The sequence below is a fragment of the Mytilus galloprovincialis genome, chromosome 5, assembly GCF_965363235.1.
Source record: "Mytilus galloprovincialis chromosome 5, xbMytGall1.hap1.1, whole genome shotgun sequence".
NCBI classification, from domain to species: domain Eukaryota; kingdom Metazoa; phylum Mollusca; class Bivalvia; order Mytilida; family Mytilidae; genus Mytilus; species Mytilus galloprovincialis.
The window spans coordinates 19286978-19307638 of record NC_134842.1 but is presented as its reverse complement, the minus strand read 5'-3'; the positions used below and the strand labels follow the sequence as shown (position 1 = coordinate 19307638).

The 20661-nt window shown below is 32.9% G+C and overlaps 1 protein-coding gene and 3 long non-coding RNA genes across 4 annotated transcripts; 3 read left to right on the top strand and 1 right to left on the bottom strand.

Moving 5' to 3' along the window:
* The first annotated feature begins 770 nt into the window (after positions 1–770).
* Positions 771–5668, top strand: LOC143075329 (sodium/calcium exchanger regulatory protein 1-like). Its single transcript, XM_076250717.1, has 4 exons — positions 771–924; positions 3059–3231; positions 4757–4855; positions 5435–5668. The coding sequence occupies exons 1-4, from the start codon at positions 852–854 to the stop codon at positions 5501–5503; spliced, it is 414 nt and encodes a 137-aa protein (XP_076106832.1). The 5' UTR covers positions 771–851; the 3' UTR covers positions 5504–5668.
* Positions 5669–6888: 1220 nt separating this feature from the next.
* Positions 6889–8665, bottom strand: LOC143074375 (uncharacterized). The gene is made up of 3 exons (XR_012977824.1): positions 8526–8665; positions 7247–7379; positions 6889–6964 (listed from the first exon to the last, which is right to left on the bottom strand). It is a non-coding gene; the product is annotated as an uncharacterized LOC143074375 (long non-coding RNA).
* Positions 8666–9062: 397 nt separating this feature from the next.
* On the top strand, positions 9063–12562 carry LOC143074374 (uncharacterized). Its single transcript, XR_012977823.1, has 4 exons — positions 9063–9201; positions 10791–10917; positions 11859–12080; positions 12425–12562. It is a non-coding gene; the product is annotated as an uncharacterized LOC143074374 (long non-coding RNA).
* A 1124-nt stretch (positions 12563–13686) lies between these two features.
* LOC143075326 (uncharacterized) lies at positions 13687–16104 on the top strand. Its single transcript, XR_012978287.1, has 2 exons — positions 13687–13827; positions 15962–16104. It is a non-coding gene; the product is annotated as an uncharacterized LOC143075326 (long non-coding RNA).
* The last annotated feature ends 4557 nt before the right edge of the window (positions 16105–20661 follow it).

The following is a 20661-nucleotide window of genomic DNA, read 5'->3' as shown; positions in this document are numbered from 1 at the left end:
AAATATATTAATCGTTTATATTTATGATAGATATGTGTACGGGTAAATTGGCGCAAATGAGTTTCGAATATTGGCGCAATTGATACATTTGGAAAAAAAAAATTGGCGCAAATGATACCCCTGAAAAACTGTAATTGGCGCAAAAGGACTGCTGCCATTTTAAACTGGTTGTAAATTGATTGGCCTCTAATTAATTTTTGTTTTTATAACACTTAATCTTTTATATTTTTTCCATTTATACCAACATATTTTCATACAATTTTATACCTAAATTTCAAAATGTTGGCATAGGTGGAATGAACCGCCACTGGATTCAAAGAAAGGGGGCGTGAATGGTTATGGTAGAAAAAAGAAACATCGCTGTCAGCTATTGATTTTTTTTCGATCAAAAACGGGCGTAATCCGACTCGTTCTGGAACAAGAAAGAAGGAATATTTTCTATCCATCTTTTTTGTTTTTAGGCCCTTACCCTACCTACCCAGAAAATAGCTGCCTTACTTACTCAAAATCTTTCATTGTCCTGAATGTGATTTTTTTTTTATTCAGACTAATAAACATCTGATACTTAAATTTCTCACGTCGGGAAATAGTTACCGCCTCGGGCCGTGGTCCTCATAGCCAGTCAATAAGTGTATAATATTGAACTAACCAAACTCCTTGACGATGATACATTAAAAAATAAAAAAGTTCAATGAAAAATTAGTTAAAAGACGCGTGTACCGAATTTCCCGCCAATTTTATAAAAGATTACTGTCATGAGTTATGTTTTCTTTACTGCACCTTCAATCGATATACTGTATTGTATAGACACATCAACTCGACTATTCCTATAAAATAGTAATTTATTTACAATGGCAGACTTAGCCTTAGGAACATGGAAAATGGCAGAATCTCATAATTTTGATGATTATATGAAAGCATTGGGTAAGGTATTGGGTAGATGTAATGTAGTTTCTGATAATGTAAATAATGTAAAATTTTAGATAATGTATTAATAATATTATGGAGTGCATGTTTTCATTGTGTACTCTTAAAACTGAATTTATCAGCTGGATAACTATTTAATCATTTAATCTGGAAGATAAACTTATTATATGAATATTTTCTAGTGGCGTTAAATTATTTATATTTTCCTCTGTTGTTCGTATGTAGTTAAAAGTGGCTACTTCTTAAGTGGAGATCAAAGGTTTTTATATATGAATTTGAGAGTGTATGGTACACGTGTACGATATCATAAAGATGATCTTAATCTAATGCATATTTTAATGCACGAAACCAACCTAAAACAAATGGAGAAGATTAAATGCGCAGAATTATAAATGCATTTGTGGAAAAGGATATAAAAAATATACCGTATGATTCAACAGTTTTATTTCTAGACAAGACTATAGACAAATACTTTATTAAAGTTTCACCACTTGTTACATATAAAATATATAGCATTGTTAAACACAAGATAACAACACGAACCACTCTATAGAGAGTTATCATGGAGAGACTATAAACCATTTTTTTAGATATAATACAAATCATTAATGCAAGTCAACTATCACGAGTATAAAATATATGTTTGCTCTAATAAAATTTCATTGCAGCGTTTTGCAGCATAAAAAAAACTTATTTTCATTTTCAAAAAGAAATATCAATGTTTGCTTACCAGACATGTAAACAAAATCTCATCAACCATACGAGTAAAACAATTTGTCTGACAACTCATTGTTTCTCATAATAATATGGAGATTTAATTAATTTCGTTTTCGTACTTAATGCAATATAAATACGCCATTATTTACTCGACCCTGTTTAAAGAAATCGTACTTTTATACGTTGTTTACTATAATATTTTGTTTCGCTACGTTAGTCAACTTGATAACCGATGACCATTATATAAGTCATTTATCTTCCTGTACTGAGGATAGTCCGGTGACTTTTCACCTGACCTGTCAAATCAAATGGACACAAATGTAATTAATATAGGGCACGACCCCTTCTAACAATTACTCTATTAGATAATAGACACACGGTCAGCTTGATCTGAAAGTTAAAAGTAATGAAATGCAAACCTTCTTTAACGCCCATTTCCCTTATAGAGAAATTCAATTAAAACGAAAAAGTGAAATTCAAAATGCTTCAGATGTATAGCTACGATGATATGTCAGTAAAAAGTTTTCCAAAACAGTAGTATAGATAATTGACATATTTTCTAAAAAAAATTGTAGTTTATTCATTGAAAAGTGACGACTCAACAATGCTCTATGTGATTTGATATGTTGCATGTCCAACAAGAACTTTAATTGATATGCAGTCAATATTTTTCTTTCTTTTGAAAAATCTAAAGTGGTAATAACATTAGATTTCCAAATCGTGCGCGCATATGTTACAACGGCAAATTATTTCAGATATAAATTAAAAGTGATATGTGGTATACTTCCAATGCGACAGCAATCCGACAACATTCCACGCAAATTAAAGACACAAAAATCAACACACGTACCATTGGCAGACCAAGAAATTGTCACAAAGGGCCAACTGGCTGTCAAGGAGGGGACCCGCTCCTGTCTTAATTCAACGGTTCTTATTCACTATCAACCAAATTTTTCCCACGAAAAGGGGATGGGGACACCCTGGTTCCCTCTTAATACGCCTCTGCGTTAGATATTTGTTATTTATGCATGAAATATTGGCCACTGAACTTGACGCAAATACAAATAAATCATCAATTATACATGATTTCATCCATTGAAAAGTGACGACCCAATTGATTAAGTATGATGTCAAATATTGATAATTGTTATGCAGTCCGTATTTTTGAAAAATCTAAAGGGGTTATAACCTTAGTACCCAAAATCTTGCATATAATTATTACAGCATAGTATTTTGGATATACATAAAAAGTTATGTGTGGCATATTTCAATGCTAAATTAAGCAATACAACAACACCCACGCACATAAAAGACAGATTAACACAAGGTTGACATTTTTCATTTATGTATGAAATATTGGCCACTGAACTTGAATCAAATACAAATCAATTATTAATTATACATGATGTTTTAGGTGTCGGGTTAGTAATGAGAAAGATGGCAAACATGGCCAAGCCAACAATAGAAATATCTGTGGATGGTGACAACTGGACCATCAAAACTATAACTACTATAAAAACAACAGAGATCACTTTTAAACTTAATGAAGAATTCAATGAAACTACAGCAGATGGACGAAAAGTGAAGGTAACTAATAGACAACTTAAAGGCTATAAATTGGATCCTGTTTCTATGAGAGATGACACGGGGCGCTCATTTCCAAAATTTTGTCCATATCCCACTTTTTTACTCACTTCATCCCACACCTCAACGTTTTACCTACTATATCCCACATCCCCACTTTTCCCCTATGTCACACATCCCCACTTTTCTCGCCTTTTATATATCCCATTTCTAAAAGTGTAGAATAGCAGATTTGTCCTTTTGCCCTTAAACTAGACACAATATCAAATCTAAGGTAAACAGTGCAACCTCCGAACATATTGTTTCAGATGACAGTTAAAAGCGATAATACACAGCCACCGAAAATGTTGCGTAGTGGGATCTTTTCTGTAGACTTACTCTGCCAAATTTTCAGTGTTCATTTTCCATCACCTCTGATCTTCAATTAATTTGAATTATCCTATAAATTTTGCGCAACAGGTAACAAAATAACCACATTTAAAAAATATAATAAAGCAAACTGTCATTAAATTATTATTGCTCAAATATCATTCTTGATTGTGTTTTGTTTAATAAAGTTCATCTTAATTTTCGTTTCAGGTATAGTCCTTTTTGCATGAAAATGTTAAAATCATGACTCAATATGAATAACTATATGTTTTCAAAATTTACGTGAATGCATTTTAATTTATTTAAAAAAAAAACATCCAACATTTTGGCTCGTATAAAATTAAATTGGGAATTAACCCCAGCCCAGAGATGAAGAAATATTGCAATTCATTGCTCATGCAGAATAGTTTATGACTAAAAACCAATGAAATTTTTAAGCACCATTATGTATCTCAATAAAAATGGACTAAAAGCAACAAAAAAAATCAAAACGTCATCGCATCACAACACACCGTATTCAAAATGGAGTAAAACCAGTCAAACTTTAAGCAGCATTTAAAGTGAGTACAGTGTAGTAATTTCATGCTATAACCAATACAAAGTTGTAGAAAAGAAATGTACCACAATACCTATGCATGCATCAAATACAACAAACGGAACTAAAAGCAACCGCCTTTTTCGAAATTCGTTCACCTATCTCTTTTAACGGTAGTGTTCACTTATTTTGTGCGTTGGCAATTGTGATAATTGAAAAAAAAGATAAAATCGCGTGTCTTCTCGTATTCAATAAATAAACCTTCACCAAGAACTCTCTGTGCCAAGTTTTGATACACATAGAACATGTAGAAAAAGTAAAAAAGATAGAAAATTGGACATAACAAGATCGATCTAAGCTCAGCCGAAACCATTTCATGGATGCATTTTGCTAGCATATAACGATGCTGTGTCGCTGACCAAATGGTGGAGCTTATCATTTATAGCAACCAAAAATAAGGTCTAATCATAAGAATTCCGTTATCAATCAGGTGAAAGTTAGTGTAAATCATGAAATTGTTCCAGGATATAAGTTTTTAAATTATGTCCGATCAGAAGCATTGGCGTTTTCAAAACAATCTAATAAGGCTTTTGATATAAATCATGATTATATATTGTGTTACAGAGTATAGCACGATTGGACGGTAACAGATTAGATATTGACCAGAAGGGAGACTGCAATTCACTTATATCACGAGAATTTGATGGCAACACAATGACTCTGGTAAGTTTTATGTCATTAGATATAAGAAGATGTGGTTTGAGAGCCAATGAGACAACTCTCCATCTAAGTCACAATTTCTAAAAGAATAACCATCATTGGTTAAAGTACAGATTTCAACACGGAGTTCCATACAATGTGTATTTACTTGTATTTGTATCAATGAAAACCTCAGTACTGGGATTTTAAATACACAAAGTTTATAGAAAGACATTATTTGTACAGTATCTTTGCGATAAACCACAACTACAGCGCTAGTGTAGTTTGTTCGAGTTTTGACCATGTCGTCATTTTATGTATGTCATTTTGTTCATATTTCAAGAGTAACAAATTCACTCTTGCAAAATCGATGTGCTGGAAGAACTCACATATAAAATACAAATGTAAAAAGTATTCTTTGATATGCATTGGCATATATATATAGAATAGTTGGGATTCCACTTCGTGTAAAACCATGTAGTATTTGATCACTTTTGAGTTATGCCTTCCAATTTGTCCAATTATTTGTATGACAAAACACGAACACATGTTACTCCCATTAATCTTGTTAATTTCTTATGTTTCTTTATTTGTTAATTTTAGAAACTAGTTGCATATGAGGGCGACAAAGAAGTGACTTGTACAAGAAAATATCTGAAAGCCGAAACATAGACTATTTAAAGAATAGGACTAGAGCGTTGTTATTGTGAGACGCTTTGTACAGTTGGCGATATAGAATATGACATTTAACCGGTGTTAAGAGCTTATAAGGAGAATCTGCAAAAGCTTTATATGTACACAATATCATTTGACAATAAAACATGTGACCATTGTAAAGGCTTTTGTTTATAAAGTATATTGTCCAAACTAGTCGAAGAGGTTAAGGTTATCTCGTTGGTTAGCTTGTTTGTTAGCTAAACCGTGAAGTCATTATGAGATTAGGTAAACTACCTTTCTTTAAGAGTAGACTAGTCCGACAGATAACGAAACTATCTGCCTGTAGGACTAGACTACGTCGAATGGAGTGTAATATATCTTAACTTCTGATGACTTCACGGTTCAGCTAGCATGCAAGCTAGCCAAAGATATTAGCTCTACCTTCATAGTCAATGCAATCAGCTGTAAAGATGACATAACTTTTCTCTTAGTCAGTTACGATGAAAGTCATAAGATATATAAAAATACATTTGAACTAATGTTTAAATATTTTAATATCGTAGCTGAAACCTAAGCTAGACAAGCCTCTCTCTTCAGAATGGTAAGCTCTGGGTGCATACATCTTTGCAGTTCATATTCACATCTGTAATGTATAAAAAAAAGTTATTATTCCATCTAACTTCAACAACAACAAAATACAGCCTATATTACGTAGTTCCATAAACACCCTTTCTTTTATGCTTACGTTGCTGTTACTGTCGACAAAAAGTTAGTCAACAACAAAAATATGGATCAATAAGAAACCATGCATAACCACTTCTACTATCACATTTCTAAATTTAGAAAATTGCGATTTTTTTTTGTCTTAAATCTAATTTGGAGTACATATTAAATGCTTTTCTTCATAATGAACATATGTACAAAGGTTCAAGTTGATTTTACCACAAACCACACTTTTCATAAAACATTTAACATATTTTAGACCAAAAAATTAACCTTAAATTGAAATTTGCGAGTACGTTTCTTAAGTTTAAATGTATTTTTCAAAACAATTGTATTGTCGCTGAACGTTAAAAAAAACAAACCATATTCAGCCAACCACAATAGGCAAAAGATAAGCTGTCGAGTTTGACTTCACATGGTTAGATCGACTGCTTGTCAATCGATTTATAATATACGGAAAAATTCAGTTGAATGGCCAAGCGTATATCTTATCTCTTGAATATCAATGGTATGTTAAAGTGCAGTGTAAATAATGTTTTTTTGTCATACTCATTATTGTATGTCTTTCCGTTTGAAGCACATATCTCAGCAATATCATCGGGACAGCCTTTCAACAACAGCATTTCACATGTATACTGGAGGACGATCCATTCCCCGTGGCTCAGAGTACCTTGTTGACTTTCTCCATGACAGGTGCCATTGTGAGCTAGATGAATAGTTTTGACTTGGCAGTGATTTTTGGCGAAATCGCATCTGTAAGAAAGAGACGCCACTGAATGCAGTTTTATGAGACAATATGCATTAATCATACAATATATATTATCACTGACCGCTGTGGACAGTAAACTAGGGAATGATAGTAAATGGTAATAGTAATTACATGTTATGGTAAATGACCGTTCGTTGGTAGTTTAGAGATGCACTTTTCAACGAAATTGCTCTTTTAGTACTAAGTAGTTATTAAATTATTTTGGAGTTTCCTATCCACACTCAATTGTATTATGTTTCTATTATAAAACGTATTGTAAAACTTACTTATTATAATAAGTCATGTTGTTAGATCCGCACTGGGGGTCATATGGTTCACCAAAACAATGATGTCCAAGAAACATTGCACAACGATAACCTCTTCTTTCTCTCTCATATTCCTCCGCTAGGACGATTAAAACTAAAAAGGGACAAAAATATGTCGAAAATCGGTGTTGAAAATTTTTAATCTGCCTCATAAGAAGTAAAAAAAATCAGGTTAAAGAATATTATGTAGCAACTTGATTCCATCTCATGCAAGAATCATCATGTTGCATGTAAGCAAAAAAAAAAAAAAAAAACAACAACAAAAAACCCAATACAAATTAAAATCAACCAACGACCATCAAACAACTCCAATAGATTTCAATTTGCAATATACAGAACATTAACAGCACGCAGTTCCATGCAAATTCATCTCTTAACTTCTCCAGTCCCTACTGTTATCCATACCAATATCTCACTTGTGTGGAGCAAGCCATGCAACATTATCGTATTCATACAATTTCACAGTTCTTTCAGAATAGAATAACTTGATTCCATCTCATGCAAGAATCATCCTGTTTCACTCCTATTAACCTATACTTTTTTAATGTAACTTCTGGCGACCTTCCGTAGATTTTTACCGCTACAACCAAATCAACTAAACAGTGAGTGAACAAATAGAAAAAACAATTATCTGAATAATTACATAACGAAAACGGACAATGAACATGGGGATTTTATGACTATCCAGCTAATACCAAATGAAAAGAATACGACATTAACGATGCGTCAAAGTACAGCCTTCAATAATGAGCCAAAGCCATACCATATTGTCAGCTATAACATCTAGGGATTACCGTTAAACAAAGTCAAAAGAAAATGACCTTTTTTAATTTCAAAAAGTTACAAAACGATTTGAATTAAATGAAATTTTCAGTAAATCATTTAGTCAAGTATTTTATTGCTGCGTGTATTGAAACTATTTTTTCATCATACTCATTACCTACTGTGCCTTTCCTTCGTCTTTATTTGTGAAAACGAGATTAACTTTTTAAAAGGGAATGTTGAAATTTTTTCAAGTAATTTTATAGAATTTAGTGTACATTGAATATCTGTAAAAAAACTATTTCCACTCGGGACTTTTTAAGAGCTAAATATAGACACCTGCTGTTACTGTAGATATGTCGCTTGACCTCTAGATGTCATTTTGATATTTGAGTCGTCGTTTTGCTGTCTCATTGACATTTATTCGCATCTTCATTTATCTTGTATATAATCCTGAAAAAAATATAATTTTACTTACAAATGGCAGGCACAAGAAGGATTATATATCGAAGCATTGTTACGTTGGTGTTCAGTACTCTCTTGACTATCAATGTCAAAAACTTGTGACAATATATCACGACTGCCTTATCTCAGCGATGTATATCTGTAGATTTTACATAAGATCTATGGAATGTTGTGTATAAAGGCTCGAATTCTACACATTTATTTCACATTTCTACTAGCCATTGCGGTCAATGCAACACCATTAAAGAAATGCGCTATCAATTGTGATGGACCGCATAAGGATATAGTCCGAAATACTCTGAAATGAACGGGCCAAAAAAGAACAATGCATGGTCTTTTGGAGTGTGTCCCCCTTGAAGTTGTATTACATATAAATATATTTTTTTTTTGTGATAGTCTGCATGGCTATTTCGATCTCGTATGCATACATACATGAATTAAATGTCTACGTATCATGTTGATTTAAAAAAAAGTCAAACAGGTATACACATTCTGTTGAATTCAAAAACATGTTCCCTCTAATGTTATGCCCTTCCAGTTACCTAAATATAGGCCACAACATCAAATTCCTAAGGTTATTTCTTCTCTTTATGATAACTTATCATTTGAAACAGAACTTGGATATTTTGAGCACGGAATTTTTGTTGAAATGAATTATGATTCCATTTTAGTTTTGTTGATCATCCAAGGTATGTAGTATATTGTTAGTTAAGACAATTTATTTTATAAACAATACTTGTTATCTGCATTTTACCCCTCTGTGAGAAATTAAGCAAATAATCTTTAAAATTTAATGCATGTCCTTATACAGTATTTACGGGTTCAAATGTTGTGTCGGTTTGCTTTTTTAGTTTTTATTTGTTTTTGAATTTCCGAAGGAAGACAACAACCCGAACAATGAACAGAACACTGTTATGGCCACATATAGATCTTAGACCCATGCAGCGATAAAATTCTGCACTCGAAGGCGGTCTTGAGCTGACAAAAAACAATATTGTAAACACACTAAACTCCAAAACATACAAATGAATCAACCATATTTTTTTTTTAAATCACACAAGACTAACGAAGGCTTAAGGTGCCTGACTTGGAACAGGCGCAAAAATGAGGCGGGTTTAATATGTTTTGTGAGTTGCCCACCTTCCCCTATACCTCTAGTCAATGTAAAATAAACAACCATTTTTTTTAAATCACACAAGATTAACGAAGGCTTAAGGTGCCTGACTTGGGATAAGCGCAAATGAATTTGGCGGGTTTAACATGTTTTTTGAGTTCTCCGCCTTCCCCTTTACCTCTAGTCAATGAAAAGCCACACAAAAATAGCGCACAGTAAAAGTCAGTTTAAAAGAAGTCCGAGTCCGATGCTAGAATAGGCAACTAAATATAATGATAAGCAGAGGACTACTGGCAGTTACTGACATATGCCAGTAGTTTAAACACCTATAGGCAACTAAACATAATGACAAGCAGAGGACTACTGGCAGTTACTGACATATGCCAGTAGTTTATACACCCTAACTCAAATCATCATGATCCTTCCAAGATTGAAGAACGTTATGCAAACAACATACAATCAAACAAGTTAACCATCTCATTGGCGGATCCGGGGGGGGGGGGGGGGTCCGGGGGTTGGAACCCCCTTTTTTTGGCCGATCAATGCATTTGAATGGGGACACATAGTTAGACCACCGCGCCTTTTTTGTCCTGGGTTGGGATCCCCCCCCCCCTTTTGAAATGACTGGATCCGCCCCTGCATCTGCATTGTAAGACTAGGTTTTTTTGTATCAGGTTAATGTTTACAACCCTTCCAGCCATGCAACCAAAAAGTAACTGACCTACTGTGAACTTGATTTTTTTTTTTTGAGAAATGGAAGTTAATTAATCTAAATATCATGGAACATGTAAGAATTAATGCTTTGTTGATGCCAGTGACAAATGTTTCATGCATATTCAAGATGAGAGCAAATGAACAATTGATAAAATTAGAAAGTTATATATGCTATGTAGAGGAATTAAAATGGAAGGCAAAGTATTTGAATTGCCACTGGAAAATGATGATATGTTGAACGCACAGCAGACGATTTCTTAAATATATTAATTTCTTTTTTCTATTCATTGTTTTTTAAACTATATAAATGAGGTTGTTTTTTTAAGAAACACACTGAATACTAGCAAGTGAAAGTATGTTAAAATATTAGAAAAACAAATAATTACAAAAAAACCACCACAATATTAAAAAAATAGATCAATGTCCAAAGCACATGTTTTTTTTTCTCAGTTTTTGTATCACCTTGTAATACCAGAGCCTTGACGAGATATTATTGTGAGCTTGCAGACAGAATCAACTGCAGAGCACGTGACGAGGCTAGAACATGTGGGTCAGACGGCAAAACATACTACAACATGTATGTATCCAATAGTTACGAGAAGATTACCACAACATATAGCTATAAGTAGAGGTGGTATGAGTGTCAATGAGACAACTCTCCATCAAAGTCATAATTTATAAAAGCAAACCATTATAGGTCAAAGTAAGGTCTTCAACACGGAGCCTTGGCTCAAACCGAACAGCAAGTATATCAGTAAAGGGCACCAAAAATTACTAGTGTAAAACCATTCAAACGGGAAAATCAACGCTCTAATCTATATAAAAAACGAGAAACCAGAAACACTTATGACTGTGACCACATCAACAAACGACAACTACTGTACATCAGATTCCTGACTTCGGACAGGTGCTTACAAGTGCAGCGGGTTTAAACGTCTAATGGTACCAAACCTTCACCCTTATCTGAAACAATAGTGTTACATCCCAACCTAGAAAGACACACTATAAAATATCAATTGAAATGGCTTAACTCAATCAAAAGACATATTAACAGCAAGTGAACATACACTGAATGAATAAAGTTGATCTTGCATACAATGTAAATACAAAATCAATAGAATAATATAATATCTGTATGTCTTCAATAGTTATGAGAAGTTTATCTTAATATGTATGTATCTAATAGTTAAGGAGAAGTTTACTACAATGTGTATATATAAATTGTAGATTTATGAAGTACAATTATTATGTCATTATATCGTTTAACTGATGATTATAATTGTTATTATATATATCAATATAGATTTTCTATTGACAAAAGAGGAAGAAGAAAACAAGGATACAATCCAAAAAGTCATCACCATGGCAAATAATTAAATAACAGTCCAAAAACACTACACAGTAACATTTGGCATCTACGGTTTTTACAAGAGTTGTGATATAATTTACAGAAAACATCAAATTTTGTAATCGTTCGTGTCTTTACTTTGAAAATGTGTACACCTGATTCACTTTCAGGTGTGCTTTAAATATAGCAACTTGTGACCACCCAAGACTACATGCTGTCCACTCTGGACCATGTCCAACTAGTTCGACAATCACTGACATACCATCAGTTCCCACACAAGATGGATTACAAGCAGCCTATGATATAGTCTGTTTGGATTTGTTTCATCACAACTGTTTATTGGAAAGGTCGTTCCAGTTATGTGGCTCTAATAAGGCAACATACATTAACTTGTACGTTATACTTATATCACTATTTTACAATTTGAAAAAAAAATGTTTTGACATCATTAAACAAAGTTATTATCGTTTTTAAAAAACCTATTTTAATCGTGAAATTGATTAATTTTAATTGGTATAACAAACTTTTGTACGTTAAAGTTCTTTTTTCTAATTTTGAATCTTTTTTTCAAATCTTGAATTTATCATATTTCGATACATTGATCCCTTGGTAGATTAAGATTTTGCATTAGCAGTGTGAAAAAGTTGCGCGATGTGGTTTGCATTAAATTTTGCAGAATATAAATTATACACTATTTAATAAATATTTCAATCCTGTCTTTTATTGTTTTTTTCAGATGTGAATTTGACAAAGCCAGATGTACCCACAGAAACTTACATGTGGTTAAATACGGACCATGTTAAACCAGAGAACTATAATATAATTATATGTCTCTGGTTAAACCAATGTTTGCGCAATTAAAATATTTTCAGTATTCATTCGTTTCATTAACAAAAACACATGTCGCAAAGATCAAAGGCGGCTTGGACATTTAGAGTTAGACGGATAGGCGGTGATGCAATACACAATGTAATAGTTTCGCAACATGATGAGGAAGGTGCTTCAACTATTTTTAAACAATATTAATTTGATTTCAGTTGTGTAACCATTGGCAAATAATGATTGAACGTTTTTAATTCGATATAGTGCGTGTTTTTCAATCTTTTCAATCTTTCTAACTATCAATTAATTACATCGAATTTGAATAGGGATTAGTGACCTACTGCAATGGGACATCAACCCAACAGATGTATGCAAAAACATTGAAATACATCTAGATATACATACCAAATTTCATATTAATCTCCTTATGTTTCAAATATCTATTTAAAAGACTGTAACAGTTAGTTTCATGGGGAACAGAATTGAATTTCGTTTTTGAAAGAATGTACCGTTTAGATGACAAATATACAGAACATACACCGCCTTTCTATAACCCTGCCAGAAAAACATGGACAATTTGAGTACATAATATAGTAAGGGAGCCTTAAACTGAAACTATACATCAATTCTCATAAAAAAAAACGTAAAAGACATCTTGATCACCATCATATGACCATTGCAATTTCAAAAGTAAATCTGAGATTACTATAACTGTAATATAGTAATCTCAGAGTAAATGTATATAATTATATGTATATACATATGGTTTTATACCAGGTTATCGACATAACTTCCATCGCCCCAAGATTTTGGTGGGGTTCGTGTTCCTTATTCTTTAGTCAGTTTTCTATGTTGTGTCATGTGTTCTTTTGTTTGTCTCTTTGTCTTCTTTCATTTTTAACCGGCAGACGTTATCAATATTTATTTTCGATTTATGAGTTTGACTGTCCTTCCTGTATCTTTGGTCCCTCTTTTCAAACAGAGTATATATGGTTTCATTTCTTATATTCCATTGATCTCAATATTCTGTATTAGCACTACCGTACCGATCAATCGGTTCCATTCCAATATCCCACTCCATTGTTTAAACCTTTCCAATAACATTTTCCCGCGTTTTTACGGAACTCTTTTGGACTCATCCTACTGCACGATAGCCAGGTGTAAAAGTGGGAAAGAGGAAAACAAGACTAAAATGCCTGCTAAGAAAAGAAAGTCACAAGAGACAGCTGATAGTAAAGAAACTGTTAAAAATAGTCCGACGAAAAAATCAAAGAAAGCCTCAGAAGCAGACGCTTTCAAACTCATTGTTGAATACTGGTATGAAACCACGTGTATGAAACAGGTTTTTGTCTTTTTTGCCAGCTAGCTTTATTATCTTCAATCAAGGATTTGTACTATACAAATCCTTGCTTCAATTGTGATAGTAAACATAACCAACCATGATAACCATAATTGTTAAGAGTTTAAATCTAAGGAAACTTTTCATAATAGTATAACATTTGACACCCAATTTGAGTTTGTATTTAGAGATTCACCCCCCCCCCCCCCCCCTTTTTAAATTTGTTACATTCAAATAAAATAGCAGAGCTCCAGATAAGAATTCACAAATTGGGGTTTTTACCCACCATTTTCTTATGTAATTGGGTGATAAAGTTTTTGAATTGCATTTTCAATTTTAATTCACCCCTCAAGCAAATATCAAATTGGGGTTTTTCACCACCAAGCTCCTTAATGTATTGGGTTTTTTCATCAACACAATATTGAATATTTTCCCATCTTAAAAAATATATATGTTTCTTTCTTTGTATATGTGCTACATGTAGCTGTTTTATTCACTGACGAGCACTTTGTGTCTGTGTCCTGTTTCAAACGTTTTGTATTTTCTCACAACTAATGTAAACTGTAAAAAACGGATATATGCGTATTCACTCAACTAAAATGAAAAAAATAGTATATAAACTAAAATTATACTTGAATGTTTTTGTTTAATTCAATTTACATAAATCTGGGTTAAGTTGTCCCTTATTAGAAATGTTTTCCAACTACATATCATGTCATAATTGATTTTGCTTTTCACTTTTTCCAACTGATTTCGTTTTAGACAAACCCCATTATTATTATAAGTCCAAATAATTATGACGTCTAGCAAGGCTATTTTATATTTTTCTGGGACGTTATTAGTAATGTTCTCGTTAAGGTACGCAAACACGTACGCCCGTGAATTCGATGGACCCTTCCTAAAAACACTAACTGAGTCTTTTATCATCATAACTTTTCCTCAGCTATTCAAAAGAAGCTGAAAACATGCTTCTATTCAATATTTTTACCGGACATTAACTTTCGTTTTAACTCATTGTATGTAATGATAAATCCCGAGAAATTTAAAAAAAATATATATGACAACATGATACACGCTAATTGGATAAACGCTGACAAGATTGAAATGTTTTCATAAATATGTATACCTTTTGAACAATAGAAAATTCCAACGGGAACCCATTTCAGCTACTTGATGCAGGCCTCTATTTTTAGAACGAAAGGACATTTCCAATTATATATATTATAAAAATAGAATTACGTGAAGACTATAAACTGTTAAGGGTAAATAACGCAAAAGATAGAGAATAAAAGCGTTGAAAACTCATGGTTTTGGCATATAATTGGGTTATTGAACCTTGCAATGGGCAATTGCATTGGGTTTTTAATTATTTGTATTGCGTGATCACGCAAATACGCAGCTTATCTGGAGCTCTGTAATAGTTTACATTTTCCAAGATTATTCAATATTTTACACTAGAAATTTTCATAACTGGGGGCCCACTGACTGCCTAAGGGGGAGCCCGCTCCAGTCACGCTTCAGTGATTCCCAATATAAGCAACCAAATTTTTTTCCAAAAAGGGGGGCCTAGGCCCCCTCTAAATCCGCCTCTGTTTTACTATTAAAAAGTTTCTTTTTTTTTTAAGTTTCCTTAGTTTTACTCATATAACATTTAAAGTATGAATTGAAACAGTTTATAGGATAACTGCACTCATCAGAGTGAAAAGTACTTGCAGTTTAGTCCAAATAATTATGACGTCTGGCAAGGCTATTTTAATTTTTTTCTGGGACGCTGTAGGAAGGCGTCCCAGAAAAAAAATAAAATAGTCTTGCCAGACGTCATAATTATTTGGACTACTTGCAGTTCAATAAAGCACATCAAAATAATGAGGTCAATAGCCATCAACACAAAAGTTGTTATTCTTTTTAAGAAAAAAAAGATATCAAAGTAATTCCACATGAATTTCAAACAACATGCTATCCAGATAGCCTTACTGCTGTAAGGATCATGAATATACTGATTTAGATCATAATGTAACTAACATTGACTAACAAATCGAGCGTCATGATGTTTCTAGTTTCAATTGCATTTTTGTAAAGTTATAATCCTAATTCTTTTGTTTTCAATTTCAGCAAATCCTGACAAGTATTCAAGCGCAGGGCTGAAACATTAGTAGCAGACTTGCGCCAGACCTTTGGTGAGGTAGAAGTTGATTTCAATCCTTCCAAACCTCGCCGTGGAAGTTTTGAATTCACTCTGATTAAGGGTGGGAAGGGTAGGTTTATTTGAGAATAACTGAGTGACATCAGTTTAACATGTATACTAATTAGATTTATAATCCTGTCACGCAAAAGTCATATCAATGTACATTGTATAACTTAATAAAAAATTCTGAGGCTTTAATCAGTTATTGGAAATAAAGATACATTATGTAGATTTATAGTTAATTGGTTACAAAAATGTTTCCAGGTTAACGTAAATATTCACATATTCCCACTTTCACACTCTAGGATCTTGTTGATCTGATAATTCATTTGTCTAAATATTTTTGTCACACACATCTCCAACGTTTATTAACAGATGGACTTCATATTTGGTGATCAGTAGCTTGACAGCTAATGAGTTATGAAGTGTTAAGTGCTTTTTATAGCTGTCTAGCATCATCTTCCTCTTTGTCAATACTTTTAATATGTCAATATTTTCAATATACAATTTTCCAATGCCAGTGAAAAGAATGACTTCATATTTGGTCTGCAGCCTTGGCAGCCATGACAAATAAATAATGGGACAAACACTCCTTTCAATATGAACAATTTTACTGTATATCAACGTTGCATCCTTGTAAAAAAACCACTGGCAATAGTAATTGATGTTTAACAGCATTCCATGAAAAACCTAATTGCTTCAAAATGAAAACATTTTCAGAAAGTTGAAATGAAGTTGTGTTTTTCCATTTAGCAATAAAATAATGCTATTGTACAGATTAATATTGGTGTCAGAATTTTGTGCAATATCTTGGACGATACAAATTATTATGTATTGCAACAGTAACATCCTCATTGCATTATTATTTTTTTTATTTTACAGAAACTGTAATATGGACAGGAGTAAAGAAAGGACCACCCAGGAAGATGAAATTCCCAGAAACAGCAGATCTAATTATTGAGGCAATCAAAAAGAATCTCTAAATTGTGTAAATTGTATATAGAGAGAAGAATAAGGCAAGGACTCTAGACACGATCAGTACCTCAACGAACACAATATGTCACTAGCTACTTCAACTTGATTGATGTTTTTGGTTTAGAAGTTTTAATGAAAGAAATAAGTACAAAGGGAGATTACTCTCTACTTATTACTGGAAATGTTGTTTATCTTCTAGCAAGAACAAAGATTGACTTGTTTATGTATGTGAGAAAAGGTGACAAATTTAGTTTGGTGCTATTTTTTGGGGGTATTTACCAATTTTTTGGTGATGATTTTTTCATAATAAAATATAAAAAAAAATGAATATTGATTTATATTTCGATTTTATAGTGATATTATATTAAATGAGAATTATTTCTACTGGGTACAAAATTTCCAGCAATTTGATGACTTTACAATTTTGTTACCTAATTCACTGGTTTATCAGTATTTCAATTCTCAAACAATGAATTTTTATATAGATGTAAAAAGTTTGGTATGAGTGCCAATGAGACAACTCTCCATCCAAGTCACAATTTGTAAAAGTAAACCAGTATAGGTCAAAGTACTCATTGTCAAACTGTTCTTCAAATTCACAGAAATAATGCCATCTTTATCTTCCAGACAATTAGACAATGTGATATATGAAGCTTTCATCTTGGCTTCAATTTCACAAAATAAGATTCAAGATTTGGTTTGATTGCAAGGGATCAAGTGATGTGGATTAAAGAAACTATAAAACACCTGATAACCTTCAACAATGAGCAATAACAATACTAAATAGTAAGCTATAAAGGTCACACAATCACAAGCTTATTTTAAACACCATATTTATGGTTTATCTGCCATCCATGTTGAGAAATCCTTGTTTAAAGTAGATTTTATACCAGTAATGTGTCTTCTAAAATTAAAATAAAACTAAGAACACACTTCCTAATCTACAAATTTGTCATATTCTGACCTTTTTAAAGACCCATTTGGACAGAAGTGTAACGGCATAACATACGAACAAAATTACTTTATTTGGGGATTGGTTTTCTGTCGTAAAGATATGTTGAGAATCTGTTGCCATTGTTTTACAAGTTCTATCTATTTCATTCATACTCCAATGAATAACATGTTTATTCTGGCCACAAGAGATAAAAATCAATCAGGATCACAGTCCCAACATGCAGTACTGCACAGATAACCAATTCTTGTTGCAGTTGGTATAAGAACAATATTTTCTTTACCTCTACAAAGTCTAACAAGAGGCTCTCAAGAGCCTGAATCGCTCACCTGGTAAACAATGCCTTATTGAACATATTGAACCATGCCAGGCAAACATGTACAGCTAACAATTCTTCAATATTACAAATATATATGACTTACTGTTTATAAATAAAGAAAATGAGACCAAAACACAAACACTTAAAACTTAGCAATGGACTGAAAATGAGGTCAAGTTCAAAAAAAACCTGCGTAACCGAAGTTAGCAAATATGATGAACAAATTGTGAAAAAATTGTCATTAAAGGACAATAACCCCTTGGGTCAATTGACAATTTTGGTCATATTTAACTTATTTGTAGATCTTACTTTGCTGATCATTTTTGCTATTTACAGTTTATCTTTATCTATAATGATATTCAAGATAATGACCAAAAACTGCAAAATTTCCTAAAAATTACCAATTAAGTGGCAGCAACCCAACAATGGTTTGTTTGATTCGTCTGAAAATTTCAGGGCTGATAGATCTTGACCTAATGAACATTTTTACCCCATGTCAGATTTGCTCTAAATGCTTTCGTTTTTGAGATATAAGCCAAAAACTGCATTTGACACCTATGTTCTATTTAAAGTAAGGGCGGCCATGTTTTTTGACGGATCAAAACTCGAAGCACACACTTTGTGCAGGATAATCTAAGGAACTATCATGCTAAGTTTCATCCAAATCCATTCAGTAGTTTCAGAGGAGAAGATTTTTTAAAGTTAGCAAATATGATGAACAAATTGTGAAAAATTGTCATTAAAGGACATTTACCCCTTAAGGGGTCAATTGACAATTTTGGTCATATTAACCTATTTGTAGATCTTACTTTGCTGATCATTTTTGCTGTTTACAGTTTATCTTCATCTATAATAATATTCAAGATAATGACCAAAAACTGCAAAATTTCCTTAAAATTACCAATTAAGTGGCAGCAACCCAACAATGGTTTGTTTGATTCATCTGAAAATTTCTGGGCTGATAGATCTTGACCTAATGAACATTTTTACCCCATGTCAGATTTGCTCTAAATGCTTTCGTTTTTGAGATATAAGCCAAAAACTGCATTTGACCCCTATGTTCTATTTTAAGTAACGGCGGCCATGTTTTTTGACGGATCAAAAATCGAAGCACACACTTTGTGCAGGATAAACTAAGGAACAATCATTTTAAGTTTTATTCAAATCCATTCAGTAGTTTCAGAGGAGAAGATGTTTGAAAAATTGTTAACGACGACAGACGACGACGACAACGACGGACGCCAAGTGATGAGAAAAGCTCACATGGCCTTTTAGGCCAGGTGAGCTAAAAAGGGAGACAAAGGCGTGTTTCCACCAGTTGAGTCAACAATGTTTTGGTTTTTGTCTCGCCTGTGCAATAGGTATTACTATCCGGCAGCAGTGGTGGCATAAACTCTACATTTGTTTAAAGCTATATATTTCAGAAGGTAAAGACCTGGATGTTTCATATCTTGTATGCAGATAGCTTTTGTGACAAAGTTTCTGTCTGTCATATGTCTAATGTCCTTGACCTTATTTTTATAGTTCAGCAACTGCTTGAACAAAAATGTTGTGTATGGAATGACTAGTGGATACCTGTCAGTCTGGCAGTTTTCATCTGTCCTTGATCTCATTTTCATGGTTCACTGGCTAATTTTAAGTTTTGTTTTGAACTGTTTTTCAAGTACTATAAGCAATAGGTCAACTATATTTGGCGTAAGTAATGATTGTAATGGATAAATATCAGTCTGGCAGGTTTAGCCTAACCTTGACCTCATTTTCATGGTTCATTGGGCAATGTAAAGTTTATGTGGTATGGTCAGATTTTCAGAACTTTCAGCAATATGTCCACTTTATTTGGTGTATTGAATGGTTTTAATGTGTATATCTCTGTTTGGCAGGTATTATCTGACCGTGACCCCTTTTTCATGGTTCATTGGTTACTGTATCACCATGTTTTTTGGGGGTTTTGGTCTGTTTTTCAATTACAATGTATCATTAGCAAAAGATGGGTGTCCAACAGCATTTATCTGACTCAAGTTTCTGTGATGTTTTTAATTAAACCTTTATCTTAAGACTTTCAACATAAAAACAATGGTCAGTGAAGCAGGTTAGACATTTTAGGGAACCACTAGTGGTAGGTTAATGATATTGGGTTTGAGGATTCGCATTTGCAAATCTTTATTGCCATGAAGATATTCAGTTTGGCCCCTCCCTCTCGGTCATAGTCGATTGTCTTTAAAAGTGCACATGCATTTGTATGTGATTAGATCAGTTTCAAAGAAACCACTAGCAGTAAGTTTAAATATAATGAAATGCTGCCAAGATTACGTTTTTCAACAGTAGCATAAGTACATTATGTTATCATGGCTAAAAAAGAAGGGGAAAAAAAATCATAAAAT